At 34.4% G+C, this 21573-nt stretch overlaps 3 protein-coding genes across 7 annotated transcripts in view; all 3 read left to right on the top strand.

The window, feature by feature from the left end:
- Positions 1-21573, top strand: part of LOC149562432 (uncharacterized) — a 138713-nt gene that overhangs the window by 32370 nt on the left and 84770 nt on the right. For 3 of the 5 annotated variants that reach the window (XR_016363941.1, XR_016363943.1, XR_016363942.1), the window contains exons 4-7: positions 6166-6451; positions 6580-6792; positions 6896-6950; positions 7086-7193. Coding sequence is in view for 2 of the 5 variants with exons in the window: in XM_089825936.1 (XP_089682062.1) it covers positions 16375-16500; positions 16615-16678; positions 16776-16880; positions 16990-17147 (453 nt within the window). In the remaining 3 variants the exon portion in view is untranslated. Of the gene's footprint in view, positions 1-6165; positions 6452-6579; positions 6793-6895; positions 6951-7085; positions 7194-12797; positions 14745-14843; positions 15120-15214; positions 15312-15428; positions 16501-16614; positions 16679-16775; positions 16881-16989; positions 17255-21573 lie in introns of those variants that run through there. The other 2 variants (XM_089825936.1, XM_089825937.1) reach the window with 2 other exon arrangements.
- On the top strand, positions 17447-19608 carry LOC149562434 (beta-carotene 3-hydroxylase 1, chloroplastic-like). Its single transcript, XM_089825939.1, has 4 exons — positions 17447-17999; positions 18134-18268; positions 18457-18582; positions 19532-19608. The coding sequence occupies exons 1-3, from the start codon at positions 17934-17936 to the stop codon at positions 18580-18582; spliced, it is 327 nt and encodes a 108-aa protein (XP_089682065.1). The 5' UTR covers positions 17447-17933; the 3' UTR covers positions 19532-19608.
- Positions 19538-21573, top strand: part of LOC149562433 (putative UDP-N-acetylglucosamine--peptide N-acetylglucosaminyltransferase SEC) — an 84006-nt gene continuing 81970 nt past the window's right edge. The window contains exons 1-5 of the mRNA XM_089825938.1: positions 19538-19608; positions 20099-20154; positions 20395-20537; positions 20656-20754; positions 20893-20943. Of these exons, the coding sequence (XP_089682064.1) occupies positions 20403-20537; positions 20656-20754; positions 20893-20943 (285 nt within the window). The 5' untranslated portion in view covers positions 19538-19608; positions 20099-20154; positions 20395-20402. The remainder of the gene's footprint in view (positions 19609-20098; positions 20155-20394; positions 20538-20655; positions 20755-20892; positions 20944-21573) is intronic.

Genomic DNA, 21573 nt, shown 5'->3' with positions numbered 1-21573 from the left:
ATTGAGTAACTACATTGTGAGCCATTAAAAGTCGTCAAAGGGGAGAAGATTCACAGCCTGCTATTTCAAAATCTGATGTGATGAGTTTAGGTGTCTCATATCATACAACATAAAGTCTCTATTATTTATATGTCCAAAGTCATCTTCTTGCCAATAACCAATCAATACATATCATTTAATAATAATGTTTTATTCTTTTATAAGAATAAAATATTATCCTATCAATACAAAGGTAAAGTAATTTCAAGAATCGGTTACATAACCAACAAATTATCAAGAACAATATTTATTGTAATTGGAGGGGATGTGCCATGGTTCTTTCAGGGGTTTTTGTACTTCAAGGAGGGAGTCTTTTTGTTATTGTTTTTCTTGTAATAGAGATACTCATTTTTTTAATGTCATATATTGTATAGATTCTGAAAATGTGGGTTCATTATTTGAGATTGGATAAAAGGGGGAAGCATTATTGAGTCCGTGAATTTATTACTGATTCTTTGGATGATGTTGAGTTGTGTCTTATTGTAATCATTTTTCAGTACCATTGATAATGCAAATATGTAGCTTGGTTTGGATTTTTGTTTTCAGATAAAGTTATTCATTGAAAGGTAATACTTTCTTGTATCTTCTATTTAATCTTCATTGGTGAATGTGAGGGAGCGAGCTGTGTACCAGTTCCTTGTGTTCACTTTTTTTATATTTAAGCTTCTTTCATATATATTCTATGTTTACAGGTAGATGTGTGTAAGTCTTTATTGCTTTCAAGTTTAGAGCATTCCCAAAATTTATATTTATCAGAAGAAGGGACATATACCTTCACATCAAAATTCAGAGAACATTTGCATGTAACCATTGCAAATGTCTCAACTGTTGGTTATAGATCTTGTCTTATGTTTTAAGCACTAGAGGGTAATTTGGTTAAGTTTGTGAAAAGAAAAATCTGTTCACTAATGTCGTATCAAATGCTTCAAGGATCTGATTTGTCAAGACTATCTTCAAGACTCCTAAATGAAGGATTTGGTTTTGTAAACTTTAAAACACTTGGACTGAAGGGTTCTAAGGTTCCAATTCAATTCAAAGACCCCCAATCCACACAACTCTTCATCAAACTATCCAAAAAGCCTAGTAGGTTGTTTAGTAGACTGGCAGCAGAACAAAAAACTAAATAACTCAGACTTCTTCCAAGATACCTGACAAGGTAATGGTATTTATGGATACCCTTTTCAATTTTCTAAAACATATCAATGAATTTCATACAGTTACTTTGGACCAACACACCTGTTCAGCACTGATGCCCTGTTTTTAATTCATAAAAATGACCCAATTTACAAAGGAAGTACCCCCCGATGATCTCCTATCAACCCCAACTCCTGGACAGTGTCTTCTTATGTCTTCAAATGCTTAATTCCAAAAGGAATTAGACTCCAGCACTCTGCAACCTAGAAATCCCCAAATTGTGCCCTCAAACCCTTGTAATCTAGGGCTTCCTCAATCTTCCGATTCTTCACACTTTTGAGCCAAATTGGTGATTGAATCACCTTTCATTCTCCATACTCAAATGTTCCAAAGCATAAAATGTATGCCTCAAGTGGACAGATCATCCACTGCTACACCTTGGTGTTCAACTTCAATAACTTTTCCCACTATCCCGACTGTGATCACCTCTATTCAATCCAACTCTGCATATGCTCAGTTAGTCATTTATAATACAAGTTAAATTAATTTATTCCATAAATATCAGGCTTTCATACTCATGGAATGTTATTCATTACTCCGAGAACCCTACTGCAATAATAAACTTAAACAAAAACCCGACTGGTAACAGTTGCACAACAGCAAACTTAAAATAAATTGTGAAATTGGTCAAATAGAAAGTCAAATGATCAAGAAAACCCTGTTAGTGCATAAGGAATTCAAACCAATCCAATTGAGATTCTAGGAATCATACAATTTGCTGAAAACAGAGTAGTTTTATTGCTTTGTTCTCCAATTCAATACACCAGTCTTCTCATACTAGTCTGTTCCGTAACAGAGACTTCACAAGAATATATAAAAACCTTCAAAATAACTTCTCCAAACTGCTTCAACCAACTCTCATCGTTGAGTTGAATAGTTCAGTCTTAAAACAATAACAAGTTAAAAATTCCCTCTAACTTCCTAAAGTAGCCGTTATGATTTAAAAATTTGAATTAAAGCATAAAATGGCTTTATTAAACATTAGAGCCTTTCTCATTATTAAAGCCTTTCACCAAGTTTCCTAATACCCCTCCTAGACTTCTTAAACACAATTTAAGACTTGGACATCATTAGTCCATAACAATCAAGTTCTTAGTCCATAAGAGGACATTACAAAATGAAAAGTGGTCTTTGAGGACATTGTAAATATGCTAATGTATTGTACTATTTGAAAGTCATCATAGGTGCTAGGATCCTCCAATTAATCTATTGACCTTGATTGTGCATTCCATCCTCTGGATTTGCTTTGAAGGTCTTGAAAGTCTGAATAGTCTCCTTTTCCAAATTGGTTGTGTGAGGTGCTCCGGCACCAATCCCCCTTCATTTTGAAGGGGGGTTTATTGTTAATATTACAACAGCAAAAAAAACAGATTTGGAAGTGCAAGTTGCAGATTATCCACCATCAATTGGCCATACCTTTTCCTCAACTGTCTGTCCCACTTTCAGGAGAGACATGGGAGTTTGAGGGCCAAGCAACTAGGGTTTGGGTGGTTTCTTTCCATAATTGACAGCACCTAGGTTTGGAAAATACATGGATATCAGCTGCGGGGAGAAGAGCAGATTTGGAAGGATTTGAACCATCATTGGAACCCTAGTTTGCTAGTTAAAGTATTGCTTCATACCTACAGCAAAATCAAATTCCAGATATGAGTTGAACATGTTGATTATTGTAAAACTCCATCTAGATTCCTAACTTAATGTATCTATTTCAAACATAACTACTCTTCATGAATTTTTGGGCATTAGACAACCTATATATTCCCTGCTTAAATTGTATTAAATCTAAACTTGTATTGCAGCCTATAGATAATGTGATTAGTCCATCTAAGTATTGGACAATATTGTCCTATTTGAATATTGAGAATATCTGTTATTGGGAACCTCTGTAAGACAATTAGTAGTAAAGGTGTTCCATTTGCTAGTTTCCTTATTGGCTGAAGGAGAACATTATCTCAAGAAAGACACAATAAAAATTTAGCGAGCATATAACTGAGAAGAAGATAATAAGAGGGCTGGCAATCAGTCAAAATTTACAAGAAGTTGTCATGGGAGTAACAAAGAATTTGTGATTAATCTCCTCCATCCTAAAATATCATTTACTTAAAAAGTTTTAATGACCTCAAATCAGAGTCCCATATCCATGATTAATCACTGATATCTTTCATAAATACACACATCATAGAGTGAAACTTATGACATAGGCACAACAGCCAGATATTCCTCTGAGATAAGCCTTATCAATTATATGATTTAAAGTAGCTAAGTTTTGACACATTTTCTGATGTTGTGGATGATATTGTTTTTTGCCCCCAAAGATCTAGCCTTCTTATGAGCTCATTGCAGATGATTTGAGCGCTCTTGTAAGTTCTATGCTACTCAAATTAGTTAAGCCTATGGTATCTCTTTTATCTTGCTTACATGTTATGGAATATGGGGGCACAATGGTTCAAGAGGGTTTAACTTTTGACTTATACTCTGCTACAGGAACTTTTTCTAATTGGTGCTCTTAGACTATTATTGTTTGTGTGTTAGGCAGTTTCAAGTTGATTACTTTTTAGATATTTCAATATAGACTGGGTCTCTCTGTTGAAGTATCCTGTCCACTGATTCATAGATATAATCCATGTATAAAAAGACACACTCCTTCACTATGACAGGCAAAAAGAAACTAAAATTTGTCTCTCAAACCCTGGTCATAGCATATAATGTTTTTTTAACTCAAATTCTGCTTTTGACAAATACAATCAACATTTTTGAAGTTTATTTGTGACAAAATAAGACCTACAGTTTATAATATATAACAATATTGAGTTATGCGTAACCAAACTGAAAACTACCAGATTCTGTGCCTAGCCATATACCAAAGGAACCAGAGACATTGACATACCTACTCTGCTGTGGTGTACCCATTATCAGACTAATAACATCTAGACAATAAAGTACTTTTGTGGACAAGGAGTGGCAGTCCTTGACACCAATAGCACATTGACAGTTAAAATTAGACAGAGAGCATTCTTTATCCTACATGACTTCTCACACCAAGCGCATGGTATAAAAGGACATTCATTATCATTTATTTCAACATCAATTTGAAATAAACATGTTATGTTGAATGACTGCCTTTGGCATTATTGGTTGTACACATTTAAAGAAAGATCAGACATAGCACCCCTTTTGCAATAATTATTCGATCATATCAGACATAGCAGTATTTCCAAAATTTCATAAGCCTATCAGCAAATCGGAAACATCAAATCTCACTTTAAGCAATAATTAGATTTGATTGCAAGCATTGAAGGATTATATTAGAAACAACATTAATACAATTGTATCGCCATTAGCAATAAATAAGGATTAGATATTGCATGTTATCAAAGTCATACTAGTGACAGCAATTTGCATTGGTAGAAGCAATACCATTACATCTCCATTGCATATAGTTTATATTGACATAATTGACGTAGCAAGGATCATTCCACTAAGTGCAAGAAGTATCAATTCTTTTTAGCATATATATAAATGTATATATCAGAGATAGCAAGTGAAATTGTTCATTGTTATTTTCCACACAATTATATTCATAACATCCATTACATAGTTTAATTGCGAACTCAAATATTCTAAGTTTAGGGATTGCAGTAATTATCTTATAATGAAATTAAATCTGCCAATCAATTATCATTGACATAAACGAAATTAAAATGTTGAAATCACTTATAGAATATACTATGGTAAATGTTGTCCGATGACCCATAGCCATTTCTATTTTGGTTTGAATTTGATGTGGGTCCAACACCACCCACATTCTGGTTTGAATAAGTTGACAACGAAGATGGTCCGCCAGCTTGAGCTAATGTCTGGACCTGTGATGGACTAGATAGGTCAGCATATGCCTGCACTCCTCCTAGGATGGATAAATAATTCTTAGGTGCTATATATTGATTGCTACAAAGTGAAAAGAAACACTCCAATTAGATTCTTAAATACACAAAGTGAAAAGGAACACTCCATTAGTTTCTTATATAAAGAAATCATGAGCTTCCATTCGAGTAACTGAAAACTTCCATTATTGGGATTTGTTTTTAGGGTTCAACTGTGTTGTCCTTCAAATCAAAATTCAAAAATTCAAAAACCCATGTTTCATGAGCAGTAGTCTCAAAAAGCTATTTGTCATGAAAATGAATGGATTCTTGAGAGATGAGTTCTTGAAATGAAAAAAATGAATGGATTCTTGAAATGGAAAGAATGAAGGGACTCTTGAAATGGAAAGAATGAATAGATTCTTAAGAGATGTGTTCTTGAAATGAGATGGGTTCTTGAAATAGGAACCTATTTCAAGAACCCATCTTTCAAGAATCTATTTATTTTTATGAGAAATTAGTAAAACCATAGACAATGAAATGTCTGATTACATTTAGTCTGCAGTCCTTAGGATAATGATAGCTGTCTCTTACTCTAGTCTCAAACTGTACAAACCTCTTAATAAATTGATGAAAATATGATGCCCCTGTTGAACGATTTTCAAAAGGTAATGTCCATTTGCCTAGAGCACACATAGATCACATCTAATTCATATTTCCTTTTATATCTTATTGAAGAGCATATATTTCTTCGAGAAAAAAATTGCTATACATTAATATGTTTCGATCTTTTAGTCATCTTCATTAGTTGATGCATTAATCGCATTAGTCATTGCTATCAAGATTAGTCAAGGCATGCTGCTAATAGCACCTAAGTAACTTTCACCTTGTGACATCTCTTTGAGGCATTTAGCAAATAATTAAGATACTTTGTCTATAACTCCACATTTTGCAAACATCTAGGCCTTCTAGAAATTATAGGATCATTTTAGTTACATTTGAAAACATTAATCAACAATTTTCATATGTGCAGATATAAACATTAACTACAACATGCCCAATTTATTTGCAGATATGTTTTCCTGTGAAGAAAGACCACGCCTGACAATATGAACCCAGAACAAAATAATGAGACAATGGCTGCATTGTGGTCTCAGTTCCGAAGAAAACCTGATAAATGTTATTGTCCTTGCAAAAAGTGTAAGGGCTTAAAGAATCGAAGAATTCTAATCACAACAGCCCAGAGTCATTGTAGGCAACATGGTCACGTTGAAGGGGGCCACGATTTTCGTCCATTGCTGAATGTGGATTTCCTACAGGGCGACATGGATGCACCACCTGACACACTTTCAGCGGAGGTAAACATTAATTATTGTAATTTTTAATGTTAATATAGAAACAAATGTCGTATTATTATGTTCTTTTCTTTATGGCTTTGGAGTTATTTTGATGAAATTTTACTGATATTTGATGTCACAAATGATAGGAAAAAGCTAGAATGACAGCTGATCAAATGCGATCTGAAATACGGGCGTCATTTCTACATGACATCACCCTTAGTGCTGACCCTATGTTCATGGCCCAACAACTCAAACAAAGATACATTGATGAAATTCTTAACATTATCATCAAGGGTGACACAAGCGAGGAGAAAGAGGCATTGAGAAAAGAATTGGACCGTAGGGTCTAATGTTTGAAGGTAAGCAATAATTTGACTAAAGAAATAATAGAAGTTCAATAGATGTTAATATTTTTTAGTATCTTATGGATCACGATCTCTAATTTTATGTGTTCTTGTATAGAAATATGTGACAGTTGTGACATCACATGGTGAGGGTTGTAGTGCACAACCTTCGTGTAAGTAACTCTTTCTTTGTTTGTTTTCATCAACATTATAACACTTGCTTTTTTTTTTGTGGACGCTTCTAGCTAGTATCCCATTTGATCTTTCTCCATTGCAAATGTCTTTGCTAACAATATTGTATTCTTCAGCTCATGATGAAGTGCGGACGCCTCCTTCGGTCGGCGGTCCAGTATTGCCTTGTGCATTGTCGGCAACAAGGTCCATGCAAACATCCTCGTCTATGCTCACTACAACTGGTAAAACCTTGTTTTGCTATATTTTGTAATGTGCTAATCATGCATTTTTCTTATTGGGTGGATTTTGTACTCATGTACCTATCATATGTACTAGAGTGCAAAATTTGGTGATTAGTACTCTGGTACGTGTGACTGATCCATTTCCTGGAGTAGTCCGTGTGATTAATACTTTAGTTCCACCACCAATAAAGCATTCCTCATCACTGTCATTTTCAGCCTTATGTCTATATTGCTATGTATAACTATAGATAAGAGCTTGGGGCAAATTGTATTTAAGACATTGGGATTTGCAAACCTGAGCTATTAAGCCTTGCATGCAAAACATACTTCTTTGGCTTTTCATTTGTATCTTTAATGGCAGCTTTTGTTTATGCGTTTAAAATCCTATTGAACTTTTGTAAGCCTATAGATCATTGATGCTTTCCATTGCTTGATAGTATCGATATCAACACATATTAAATTACTTTCTTTCACATGCACGCTATTAGTCAAATCTATCTACTGGAAAAAAAACATACGTACTAGAGTAGGTTCCTCCCAACAATATTGGATGCTGACAAAAGAAACTACACTCAAAAACATTGAGATACAATGAAATTCATCATAAGTTGTGTGTTATCCTTGCACTCTAGTTACAAACTAGAGAGAACAATGATGCTTAAAGGATGTTTCTCGAGAACCCAAGTACTCTAGATGCAGTGTAAATCAACTGTTTCAATCGCTAAAAAGTCATATTAAATGAAACATTAAATATGTTGTCTCCTATATTGACATGCTTGACGTATAAAACTCAAATTATGTGAAACAGTTTTTGGGGTTTCACAGGGGTTTTACGTGCTAAGATCTTGTGCTCCTTGCCACTCTGTGATCTCGAGGGTCTACTCCACTCAAACTGTGCTCATTTTCAGAAGGAAATGGTATATTCTGCCCGACTCTAGTGCCAATTGCATTCATTTCTGCACTGAATACCAGCTGTGTGGGCATTGCTTTGAAACCTCCATTGTGCGTGATAGTGGGAGAAGTCTGTCCAGAAGCAGCAAATCAGTATGGATAAGAATTCCCCCAGCCTTTCCCATATGCTCAAGCAGGAACCCTAGTTTCAGGGGCATTCCACAGGGGGGGAGCATTTTCTGTAGTCTATAATATTTTATACCATATTTCTTAAGATCAATAAAAAATGACAATAAAAAATCTGAGTAAACCATATTAAAGAAAAGCATATCCTAAGATCGCCTTGGAAGATTTAGAAGTTTTTTTACCAATTAAATAACCCCACTACCAAATGTAAGTTCTTACTTATGTTTGCTTTAAAGGCTGCAAAAGAATGCCCTAATTAACCTTTTAATCTTCAAGATGTTATTATTCTATTTTGTTATCTCTGTCTCGAGCTTATACGTCTGATATATGATCTTTGGTATTGCATATATAAGCTGTAGGTATAATGTATTTGTTTTGGTGTTAATATGAACACTTTTGCTGATGACTCGATAGTTGATTTTAGTAATTGTTTTTTTCTTTTAAAACAATTGTCAGTATGAGAGAACTATCTTTATTGTTCTATTTTTCCTCTGTGGAAGGGAAGTCACTGAACCTGAGTTCCCAAATTTTTATGAGTTTATCTTCATCTTTTTCTTTTATTGATACAATAGCTCTTAGTGGCTTGATGAATTGTTTTTGGTATTTTTTCAAGTCATCTCTAATATATATTATGTAGGTTCTTTCTGACCAATTTGATTTTTTTGTTCAATCATCAACTATGGTTTAGCTAGCAGCAGTTTTTTAATAAAACTGGTTACTGTGAATTTATTTTGTGTTTACCATTTATTTAGGGCAGGACATTTTAGCAGCTCTGGTTGCTTAAGAAAGGCTCTATTAAGTGATTCATCTTCATTCTTGAAGCTGATTATCAACTTGTTTGTTTATTGGATCTTGGTTTTTTCTTATTTGTTTGCTGGGAGAGATTGTAATTTTGATAGAAGTGTCTATGATGCCTACAGTGTTTATATTGATAAACCTTCACAGCTTTTGTACAAGTTTGGGTGAAGTTTGCATTTTCATAAATCATAAATCATGCCAAAGAGTGTGGTGGGTTTCAGATATTTGTAACTCTTATTGGGAAAGAAGCCACCATGTGTCCCTTTGCTCATTTATGCTTCATCCAAATTGTCATTATTCAGAGACAAGATGACTAGCAAAACACTTGTAATCATTTAGGCGTATATGTTGGCTTACAAGCTTTGGAAACTCTGAAATGCATATGTTTGGGAAGAGATGTATTCTAGTATTTGTTTTTTGAGCTCTTTATTTAAGGTCCTGTTTGACAGATCTGCACTCTAGTTTGAAGTAAAACAATTCATATGGCAACAATTTCAATACTGTGATTGGTGGCAGTACTTTCGTATGTTTTTATGTACGCTTTTACCAATGAAGAAAGTGTGACTGGTGGTGTCTCTCTGTCTTTCATTTCATTTGGTGTGTGCTTTAATGGTCATGATGTTTCATTTACATTTATTAAACTTCATAGTTTGATCCTTCTGCATCAATGTTTGTGTGTGTGTTTTCTTGGAAGGATTAAATGTGTTTCCAAGATAACATAGTTAGGCAGTCTTAACTAGAAGGTTCATTAATTTTACCTGACTGAACTAATGCATTTTAGAACTGCATTGTATCACCTTTGGGACACATTTTTGCAGTTCTCTCCATAGATAAATATGTGATCCTGACAGAGAGCAGATAAGTGTTCGATGATTCTATTGATACGTTATAGGGAAAATTTATAGGCCAAAGGCAGTTACAAGTGCAAATTATTTGCAGGTAGTTAACAGTTACCAAACGGTAGTATTACCAAACAATGTAATAAAAACACACCAACATTCCCCCCCCTATTACATTGATCCTAAAAACATTAATTTCCCACGTAGGGACCCTCTTTTAATGGTTACATAAAATATGCTGATGACATAATTTGAATGCATATTTTCAGAAAATGTTCTTCTAAAGTAGCATTCCACGAACCAACCAAGATCCATCAAGTTGTCTTGTGACCCTCAGTAAGGTGTAGCTTTGAGCTGCGTTCTTAAATCACAAATTCAAATTATTCAACAATGATTCCTAAGAGATGCGACAGATCTCTATAATTGTCTAATGACTACGAAGGGTATAATTCTCAATCACATACTTTCAACCTCACTTGACAACAATCCATATTGAGCTCAATATCAAGTCCCAAACTTGTCTCCTAAATGAAACTTCACAAAACATATCTTATTCACATTTGTCAGCATCAAAAAGAAAATCAAATCAGCGAATCAAAAATGTCAAAAATGATTCTCGTGGAAAGCACCATTCCAAAGCGAGAAGCTGACTTGAGATAAGCACCATCCACAACATTACTATATTGGGAAAATACACTATTTAACATAATGCCCTTAGCTTCATCATCACCAACAGGAGCCTTAACTTTTTGCAAGTTGTCCAATGAGAGACCTTAGGTTGACACTATAATACCATTCGGCATTTTGAAGCTAAACAATTGAAGTTTTAAGGAAAACTTTGTGTTAACAACTTTTTCTCCAAATAACTTGTTTAAACAATCGCAAATATTTGAGACAATTTATCTAAATCTACATGATGAAGCTTAGAGTCTGCAAGACAAAGGCCAATGATAGCCTTGGCTTTGTCATCTCTACTACTCCACTCCAACAATTTACTCAACTTTTCCCTTCCTGATGATGGATCAACTCTAGCTCTGCCTATATCACTGCTCTGACCACTCATGCTAAAATATTCAATTCTACTGTATTGTTGCAAATCAAAACACAACTTAACTGATCGCTCCAAAGTTCAACTGACAACTAACATAAAAGCTCTTGACCAAGGGCTTTCTAGAGGAAACTACATGCTATGCTACCACGATGTGCAGCTCAATGCTGACCACTCTAATAGAACAATAAAACTTAGAGAAGCCACATATTACATCATAAATAATCATAATTATGTATTAATATCAAAAAAGTCAGTTTTTAAAAACCACAAAGCAGTGATTTCTGAATCATTGCCACCATAAAAATGAATTTGCAAACAACATACTCATTGGACAGCCCATCTTCAGCCTACATCCATATTTAGCTGGTCTCATAACTTCCACTCACCTAGACTGCTAATAAAACATAGACTCAAGCTAATTCATCAAGTTGCTCTGATCTCCTCGTAGATTAAATTATTGCAGTTCTTCCTGTTCTGTTTCAGAATGGCATTTTTTTGGCTCAGTTCTTTCATTCCTCCAAGGTATATTTTGGCTATAATGATTTTTGTTTGCCCGGTATGCATTCAGCTAATGTAGTCATCTGCATTTACTTAAGCAATTCAATTTCCGGGAGAGTAACCATCCATTCAGTTTAAGCTTACATGGTTTAGAAGGTTTTTAATAAATTCTGAATGCTTACTTAAAGATAGGTATAATCTCTTAGAAGAAATGAATCTTGTAAAATTAATCCAACTACATGCATCTCAACCTGTACCAAAATGCGAGGTGTTCACTGTTTGATTAGTTTCCACAAGGCTAAGTGTACAATTTGGGGTTACAGAGAAGAGTATACTGTTTACACCCAATGACCAAACATCATTCTCCGATTCAGTGTCCTCCTATTTAACTATATTTTTTTAAAGAACCAGCCAGTGCTTCCTAACCGAGCTCTTTAAGCTCTTACTTCATTTTCTGTTTCACAATGTAACCAATGCAAATGATTCAACACAACACAAGTAATATTGTTATTAGTGAAACCCCCAGCTTAAGACTGGAATAAGTTATCCAAAGGCCCTAGTTTTCCTAACATTCTCCTAAAACTTTCCATGCAATTCTAAGCGAGTTTAAGAGGGTTCCCAGAAAAGCATCTATAAATTGATAGAGAAGGAAAAAAAAAAAAGAAACGAGTTTTTTAATCCATTCCAAGTCATTTCAATTAACATTCCTTATTTTGTCTTTCCATCAGTTTCTTTTCGACTGGTCAAAATCCCATTTACCTATGTGTTTTTAAACGACTGATTGTTCTTAAAGTTTTGTGTTAAAGTCCACTTACATCAAGAACATGTTCTGATTTGTGTCAGGGGTTAATAGTGGCCCAATTTCCTAACCAAGAAGAACAAAAACATTTCCGACATGGTAAGTTTTGGAAGCCATGGGTTTGGTAATCAGATGCTCCACTGAATTCATCTGTTTGGTGCTAGAGACAAATGATGCCCACCCCAACTGGATGTGTAAAAGTGGTTTTAAGATTAATCTCACAAAAGTGTAATATTTCTAATAAATATTAGCATCCTAGTAATTCTATTACCTATCAAATTTGTTTACTTATACATACCATTTATTTGATTCAGTTGTATCCAACTCCCCAGCTGTTAACTTCCTAGATTTCCACTAAGTTAAACAACGATTTTGTGGTTTCCTATATTATTCCATTTAATCTCAGATTTGAAAAGAATGAGAGTGGTAATTTTCTATTCTCAGCAATGCCTTAAGGTAAACTTTGAATGAGCGTAGATTGAAATATATATAGCTTATAATTTCAAGAGATATGACTTCATATTAGTATTGTGTTTTTTTGAAAGGGTAGCTATTGAATAAAAACATGGCTGGTTTGGATGACACTTTCTTAAAATTGTGTTGATTAAGCTCTCAGCAATCATTTTTCTCTTGAATCGAGTTCTGTTTTGCAACCTATAAATGTTACTTTGATTGATAGTTTGCCTTGTTATTTAGGCTTGCATTGAACAAAAGCTGATGTATTGTTGTCTATGTGAGAGTTAGGCATCAGGCAAACACTGAAAAGCATATAAAGGACCTGAGTTATAAAGGGTTTTATTTAGTGTTGTGCCATTACTGTAATATCAGGGAAGATTAAACCAACTACATTAAATGTTTGATCTTTTGAGTTGTTATCTAGTGTGCACATTTTCACCTATTGTTATTCTAGGTCAATGTCAATGTGTGAAAGTACGTATTGATTTATTTTTCCCCCGTGACAATTAGGATTAATGAACATTAGAGAGCAAAAAATACTGACGTTAATGTCTGCACCCAGCTAGAACAAGCAATGACTAGGAAAATCAACTGCCAACATTACAGGTAAGTTAGAAAAGCTTTACTCCAATCAGGTCTCAACTCATAAGCTGTTAGTTCCAATCAACTAAATTAAAGGTGTCAGACAAATACAAATTCTTTCTAAATTTCAAGCCTAATATGTATTTGCAGCCATGTCTAGTGAGCTGGTTGGATCAGCTGGTCATATATCCTCTTTGCTACCTTGTAGCCTATGTAGTTTTATTGCAATCATGAGATCAGATCAGATGTCCTCTTCACTATCTTGTAGCTTTAACTTTATTGCAATCATGGGATTAGATGTGATAGAGAATACAAAATATTTGTAAATTTCAAGCTTGTCTGTATTTGCTGTTATGTCTGGTGGGCTGGTTGGATCAGCCACTGGTTAATTTTATGATTTAACTTTGCTGTACCTTTTTTATTCTTTTCCTTTCTGTGCAGTCCTATCTAGGATTGCTTCTTACATTGTAATCATTCAGCTTTGTTCAATATAAAAAAATAAAATAAATGTTTAATTAAAGACGAGTTATGGAAACTACTAAACTGATTTGCCATGATGTTGAATAACTACTCAACTTTTACCTTGATGTATATTTTAAAGTAAATTGGAGTCTGTGAAGGCTTGTTTGAAATAGATCAGATAATGGTCGAATTGTTTACCTTGGAACGGGACCGGAGCAGAAGATTCAAAACTTAGTAAAATTTTGTATTGCTGGTATGCCTAAAATTTTGTATTGCTGGTATGCCTTGGGATCCTCTGTTTGTCTATCTTTTGTAGTTGGAATGTGTAGAAGAAGAAATTCTTAGGGGCATTGCATGTGCGGAAAGCTTTATGTTGAACTGCCACTTAGATAAGAACAACCAACATCTCTTTGAAGATTGAGGCGTATATTAACATGCTACACATTCACCACTAGAAGAATTTGTTTGACTTAGAATGCAAAGCAACAAAAGCCTGAAGATGGTCATTGGATGTCAATGAAGTAAAATATTTTAAATCTTCAAACTCGTCATGAGCAATGGTAGTAAAAGAATAGTATGGTCTGTAAATGTTTGCCCTAATTCATCAACGGATGTAACTAGTGATAAAAGTTATGCCAGATAGATTTTACTGCAGTCCTATTTTGTGCACTAATAGATATACCTTCAGTTGATAGAGCAACAGAGAGCAGTACTACTGAAGCCGATCCATTTCCTGGAGCAGTATGTGTGGTTAGTACTGGTTCATATTCCAGGACATTGTTACTGAACAAGAAAACTATGTTTCCGTTAAAAGAACAAAAGCTTCCAGGTGCTTTAAAATTGTTATTATTTAAAGTGTAAATTTAGTTTACTTTTACATTACTCATTTTGGACCGATAATCCCTTCATGATTTTGTAGGTAATAATGTTTTCTTTGATCATCTTATTGATATAACATTGAGACTATTTGGACCCACCATACGTAAAAAGTACGTAGTTTTATATCATTGCTACATAATTTTTCTTTTCTTCCATTTATTGTACTATAGTAAAGTTATTGATCTAACAATCTAATTTTTTTTAAAAAGGTGGAATTTACAAGCTATAGAATTAAAAAATCAGCTGATTACATCTTTTGAGGAGAAATTTGGAAAAAACGTTTTTGACATTGGCCTACTTCTGAAAAGAGCATCAAAGCATTTAAAGACCGTGAGGGATCAATATAGAAGGGGTCTTATGGAGAACCCAAAGTACGACCGTCCTCCTATGATCCCATCGATGGAGTGGAATGAAATAATAGAAGATGCAAAGGAGAAAAGGCTATGTGAAAATAGAGTAAATGAAGCAGCACAGGGCAAAAAAAGGTGTCTCATGATAGTATTAAGTACATTGTTGTAATCATGCACTAATTAGTGATATTTGTAAATATATAATCTAAGATGTTTGAAATTGTTCATAGATTGCAGGACACATCCGTGGCTACAAAAGCGAGACTACAAAAGGTTGGCCAACACAAACTTGGCTCTGGTGGCTATACGAATCTTCAGTCTCGACTTGTAAGTAGGAGCAATGAAATTTCATATTTATTTTTTAATATAATGTTGCAAACAATTTTGTTTAATGAAACCATACATGGAAAACTGATGATATTAAGCAAAAAATACATGGCACAGAATTCAATATGGAGCTCACAGATGAAGATAGTTTAATGAAACCATACATGGAAAATTGATGATATTAAGCAAAAAATACAGGGCACAGAATTTGATGCAGGAGCATCCAGAGGTATAAGGGCAATCCTGTGTCACCCAAAAAAAGGTACTTAGACTTAGTTTCTGTTTCATGTGTTTTCATTTTTGGACACCCATTTGGGTCAAATAAAGGTTCCAACTCTCACAGTTCCACTATCAGTGTGCTAGAAAATCCCGAAAAAATAGGAGTATGTAATTGGGCCATCATTTTGGTAAACTAGGAGGTGTAAATTGGCTAGATGAATGTAATTGTGATTTAGAGCATTCCAGAAAAAGAATCAGATCAAAAGGCCCCATGGTTTGAAAGTTATTGCAGTTTTTCGAGTTTTGGAGACCTCCTAAGAATGCTTCAAAGTCAGGTTAGGGGCATTAAATGACCTCAAAAAGGGCTGAAAAATGGGGGACGAGCGAAGCTGGTTCATAGGGCTATAGAGCGCTTCGAGAGCTTTCCGAAAATGTAAACGGTTTGTCAATCGGAGCTACAGTTCAAAAGTTATGCCTCTTGGAAGTTCAGTTACCGTTTCTGGATTCTTCTAGATTGACGCCGACTTCTAACGCAGCTTTTGGAGCCTTCTATTTGGTCGGTGGATGCCTACTAGAACTTTCTAGAATGTACTCCTAGTCCTTAACCCTTCGGAGTCTATTTAAGGAGATTTTTGGCATTGTAAAGGCAGTTCGGGGTGGAGTTTGAGAGGAGGTACTGAAAGGAGAAATGATCTCCAGATTTATGCTATTGTAAGCCCTTGGGGCATGTTTTGAATTTTATTTTCTCTGTACTGTTTGTACTAGCTTATTTTCTCAGTTAATATAATTTCCCCTTTTCTGTTGTGTCCATTGTGTGTGGGTTGTGTCCCCATCAGAATTCAATATGGAGCTCACAGATGAAGATAGAAAAATTGCCTTGAAGGAAGGCTATAAAGTCGTGGCTGCACGCCTACGCAAAGAATCTAAAAGCCTTGCCCAAGAATCTAGTGCACCAAATGATATCTCACAGGTAAATTGGTCAGATGAAAACTAAATGAAATTGAATAGTTGAGAAGATTCTTTTTTGGTGTTAGTTTTGAATGGAAATTGACTGCATAACAATGTGCATAACATTTTACTGCAGCTTTCACATCCTATCATAGAACCTGCTCATGAGGAAGGCCATGATGTGCATTATAGTGGTGGAGGTATTAATTTGCTATTGGAAATTAATTATGCAATTATGAATACAATTTAACATCTTCAATTGCAATTTGATGTGTATCCTTTTTTTGAATATTTCAGAGCATGTTGAACATCATGGTGAAGGAGTGGAGCATGTTCGAAGTGTTCAACATGTTGACGTGGTAGCGGATGAAAATGTTAATGTACATGATGTGGCATTGTCAGGTAAGAAAAATGCATGTTATGTTGTACTAGTACTTAATTACAAATTTGTAACAGTTAAAAAAAGAAAAAGAGTATGCCAATTTATCATGTTTATTTGTTCTTGCAATAGAGCCCCCTTTAGTGCAGCAGCCTCCTGCTCCTCCAAAGAGAAGGAGCCATCGTAATTTGACATTACACGTGCCAAAAGAGGAGGACAATGAGGAAGATATGGATGCTCCTATGAGCGTTTTTCTTAAGAGAGCTAAGAAAAACAAAAAGAAGAAATGATGTTTTAAAAATGCTCTTTGATAAACCTTGTTGGATCATGAAAGAACTTTCTTTTAAGTAATTATCTATGACTGATGCTATTAATATTGATTTTTATTTTATGTTAATGAATATTGTTATGCAATCTTGATTAGTATTGTGTATTAATGAATTTTATATCATATTAATGAATGTTATGTGATTGTATTGATTGAATGTTATAATTCATAAATGGATGAATGAATGAATGGAGTATGTAATTAGATGATAATGGGTAATTTAGATTGATGTTAGGGGGAGGGGGGTGAGGCCAGATGAGCTTCCACCTTCACGTGGTTGGCCTTGTTAAGTAGAGAATATTATAGTATTCTTGAAACCAAGTGAAGCTCAAACTAACATAACAAGGAATCACAAAATCCAAATCCATCTACCTCTCATCTTCTCATCCCAATAAGTCATCTTTTCTACCACTTGTATTTGGAAGGTCTTACCCCCTCTCTAGGGCTCTTAGCAAACTTGGGTCAAATTAAGGCTTTAGGGACACTAGCTCTCAACTAGGCCAAATATGGCAAATTAGGCAAAATGCTTTCAAGGCTTCAAACAAAGACTGGTTTTGTCATTCCTAGTCCTATATACCTTAGTTTTTATTGAATACAATTACAAGAACTCCACCACTTAACCTTTGATTTAAATATGACCCCATTTTCCAACAAGATTATCTAATATGAATCCTAAAATCTCTTCTCACGATAGTGGTTGGCTTTGACATGATTTTTGTTAAGTTCATTTTTGTGTATATAGGTTGGAATGGAACATTGGGTTCACTGGGTTCACCGAAAATTCTGGCATGGTGCTCTCTGGAATATCCACGAGGTATGAGATTAATGCTATTGTAGTTTGAGCTAAAGTGCATGAAAAAATGATCTTCAACCCTAAAATTCCACTGTAACAAAAAAAAAGAAGGTTTCCATACTCTATTCTAATCAAACATTCACTTGGTTTTGCAGTCTCATCATAGGCCTAGAGATGGACCTTTTGAAATGAATGATATATTTACCATCCTCAATTCCATCCCTGTCAATGTCTTACTAACATACAGACTCTACTACAAAGGCCTTGTGCCAAGTCTTTGTTTTGGTGCTGTATGGACTGCCCCTTACCTTGTCTTCTATATTTTTATGAATTCAATCTTGGAAAACGGTGCAATAATGATTTGGGTCATTGTATAATCCATCATCTGGATAAATGATGAACAAGACATTGTTGAAAATTTACTTAATTCTTATGTTTACATTTGAAGGGGTTTAATGGGTCTGAAAACTTTTTCCAGGGCATAGGAATCACCATTGGTGGGGTTGCGTATATACTAGTCCACGACAGCCTTATTGATAGACATTTTCCTGTTGCGCCACTTGGTGATATTCCATACCTTCGAAAAGTAGTAGCGACACATTAGGTTTGTGTTATAAACCCTCTTCTCATAGATAGTTTAGTTTTGTGCGTGCCGTTTTAAAATCTTCAGTTCATTCATAAGTCAAAATGTATATATTTGGGCAGAAAAGAAATATAACAAATTTGTGTTGATGTCACTACAGATTCATCATGCAGATAAGTTTAATGGTATACCATTTGGTATCTTACTTGGACCTTCGATGGGTTTCTTTTTCCTTCTTGACTGCATTCATGATTTTTTCTTTGGACCTTGCACTAGCCACTAATTACCAACCAAAGATAACGTTCTTAAAAATCTTATTAAATTAGGATATGTAATGTTTATACATAATATTGTACAATATATTTTTATCAAGTATAACATTTTTTCTCAATATCTTTAACAATATTATTTCTTGATTACTTATTTCTAGAGATAAGTATTCTAAAATGTTTAGTAATTTACTAGTGTTGAGAGTTTGGAATCTTAGGTTTATGAATAATTGATCTTATTTGACTTCATGTTATAAGTAAAGAAACATCTATTCTAGATACAATATTTGTAGAACATACACGCACACATGCATGCGTGACCCAATTTTCTGAGTTACTAGAGGAGATTCTTTTTTACTTTAAGGTTTAAAGAGAATGTAGAAACATAACTGGTGCATAAATAATCATAAGTTGATTTTAAATTTACATTATACAAACTAGAAGCTGTAATTAAATTAATTATATTCTTTAGAGCATCTTTTGAATAAGCATATCGCCTGTCTTTCTTGAATTTGATTTTTTGAGAAAACATTTAACCCTTTTCAGTCAAATAGAGGAGCAGGGTTCCTGTAATTCTGTCATGGTATACTTCAATTTTGTTTGCCCTTGATTGTAGTTTTTTCCTGTTTACTAAATCTGTTTGTATTTATTGCTAATATAAATGTTTTGTGTTTTGTTTGTTTGGATCTCTACTTTGGCAGCGATTTGCTTTAGCAGGAGCAGTTTTGGGTGGAGCTTTGTATGCTCTTGGTGGCTTTGATGGCCGACAATACTTGAAGTAAGTTCACATTTGCAATTTTTAAGTTGCGTGTATGTGCATCCAAATAAGAAATGTGCTGATTAAATATCATGCCTCTAAACTTCAAAACATTAAGCATTATAGCAGAGAATATTGAGCTAATTCTTCTGATAACTTTGAATTAACAAGAAGGCAATTCTTTCTTTAGATATTTTCAGGTTTGTGGGAGATTTGCACTGTGGACTGACCTTGATTTAGATGCCACAAATTCATATTGGGCTTGTATCCAGTATTGTTTGTTGATTTACACAAAAATACACAATTAAATGCGATAAATTGATAACTTACCTAATTTCCACAGATATAGATGTGGAAATTTACTCAATTTGCACATACAGTTGTCAACTCTTTGACGCCTTTTTTTCATTTTGGTATAGTCTATGTTTGACTGAAGTTCTTGTACAGAAGTTGCAGCCACCATAGTAGGTGCAAATCCAATTCCAAAACTCATGATTTCTCATGTCTTCAGTTATTATGCAATATTTCCAATCGTGACTTGCTACAGTTGTGGGTCTCATTCAAGAAGTAATTTCTTCTCTTAGTAGAGTAGATCAAATTCTTTGTTTATTTTGTGTTAACTATTGTTACCACTTTTTTTAAAAAGATATCCAAGGTCTGGAGGAAAGTTTGCTGCTTTTACTGATACAATGTCCTAGTGTAATCAACCATAATTTTGAAATTACATTGTAATTAATTTTTATTGTTAGCGATGTGTGTACATTTCAAGAATAATAAAGAATTGAGTCTCTGCATTTGCTACAGTAGATGAAGACATGTTGTTGGCTCTTGCTCATCAAAAATACAAAGCTGGCAGTTACGCACAGGCATTGGAACATTCCAATGCTATTTATGAGAAGAACCCTCAACGTACAGACAATCTTCTGCTTCTTGGGCCAATATATTATCAGGTATGCTCATTTCTTATTGATGATTTGTCTTACAAATAGTGAAATACCAGTGCCCAATCTGTATCTGCTTTTGTTATCTGTACAGCTACTAAATCTGTTTATTTTAATATCTGGGCAGCTGCATGATTTTGATATGTGCATTGCCAAAAATGAGGAGGCAATTAGAATTGATTCCAAATTTGCAGAGTGTTTTGGGAATATGGCCAATGCATGGAAGGTATAATTTTCTGCTCTACCAAGTTGGATGGCTCAAGGATTATTTGCCATTTCTGTTAACAGATATGCTTCTATATAAATATAGTGACTATATGTACATGAAAAGTTAATGTCAACACTCTTGTTGTCTCTGACCCAGGAGAAAGGCAACATTGATCTGGCTATTCAGTTATATTTGATCGCTATTGAGGTATGTTTAAAACTCTGGTCTTTTAGACTGTTGCTGTAATATTTTATGATGGCGATGGTTCATTCAAACTTTTCATTGGTTCATTTGGCATTATGGACTTGAGCCTTCTATGTGGTAATTGGATGCTTTATTATATGGAACATGCATATATGGAAATCTTTAAATATGTGTTATGCCTGATATTGATTTTCAGATCTGAATTGTGTGCAATGACTTGCTCTTCTGTTACGAAGGTCAAGATTAGTGCTTATTTGAAGGTAAATGTGTTTTTGAAGGTCATTTTACATGCGTACCATTGAACACACACCACATAATGTGTAGGAAGGTCCATTTAGTGTTTTCTTTACGAATGTGTAGGAAGGTCCCTTAGAATCAACACTTTTATAACATTTTAGAGCCAGAGCTTATTCTTCACAACAAATGCCATGTAGCTTATTGGTTACACGTTTCACTTAAAAGACTTCATTTCTCATAAGGAAACTTTATGTTATATTTCATAGTTGACAAATAATAGAGTCACTTTATTATTTGTACGCTTCTTCCATGATAAGACATGAATGTTCATCTAAGCTCTTGACAATTGCCACATTTCCATCACCCAAGACATCCAAACCAGCAAACTGCCTAGTT

Source organism: Cupressus sempervirens, chromosome 4, assembly GCF_028749045.1.
Source record: "Cupressus sempervirens isolate cs-2001-9-10 chromosome 4, ASM2874904v1, whole genome shotgun sequence".
In the NCBI taxonomy this organism is placed as follows: Eukaryota; Viridiplantae; Streptophyta; class Pinopsida; order Cupressales; family Cupressaceae; genus Cupressus; species Cupressus sempervirens.
This window is presented reverse-complemented; position numbering and strand designations above follow the sequence as displayed.

Excerpts from the sequence above, each read along its gene's own strand:
- LOC149562434 (XM_089825939.1), top strand. The coding sequence starts at position 17,934 with ATGGAACATTGGGTTCACTGGGTTCACCGAAAATTCTGGCATGGTGCT. Across the intron at positions 18,000-18,133 it reads CTCTCTGGAATATCCACGAG|TCTCATCATAGGCCTAGAGA; the intron begins GTATGAGATTAA and ends TTGGTTTTGCAG. Across the intron at positions 18,269-18,456 it reads CAAGTCTTTGTTTTGGTGCT|GGCATAGGAATCACCATTGG; the intron begins GTATGGACTGCC and ends AACTTTTTCCAG.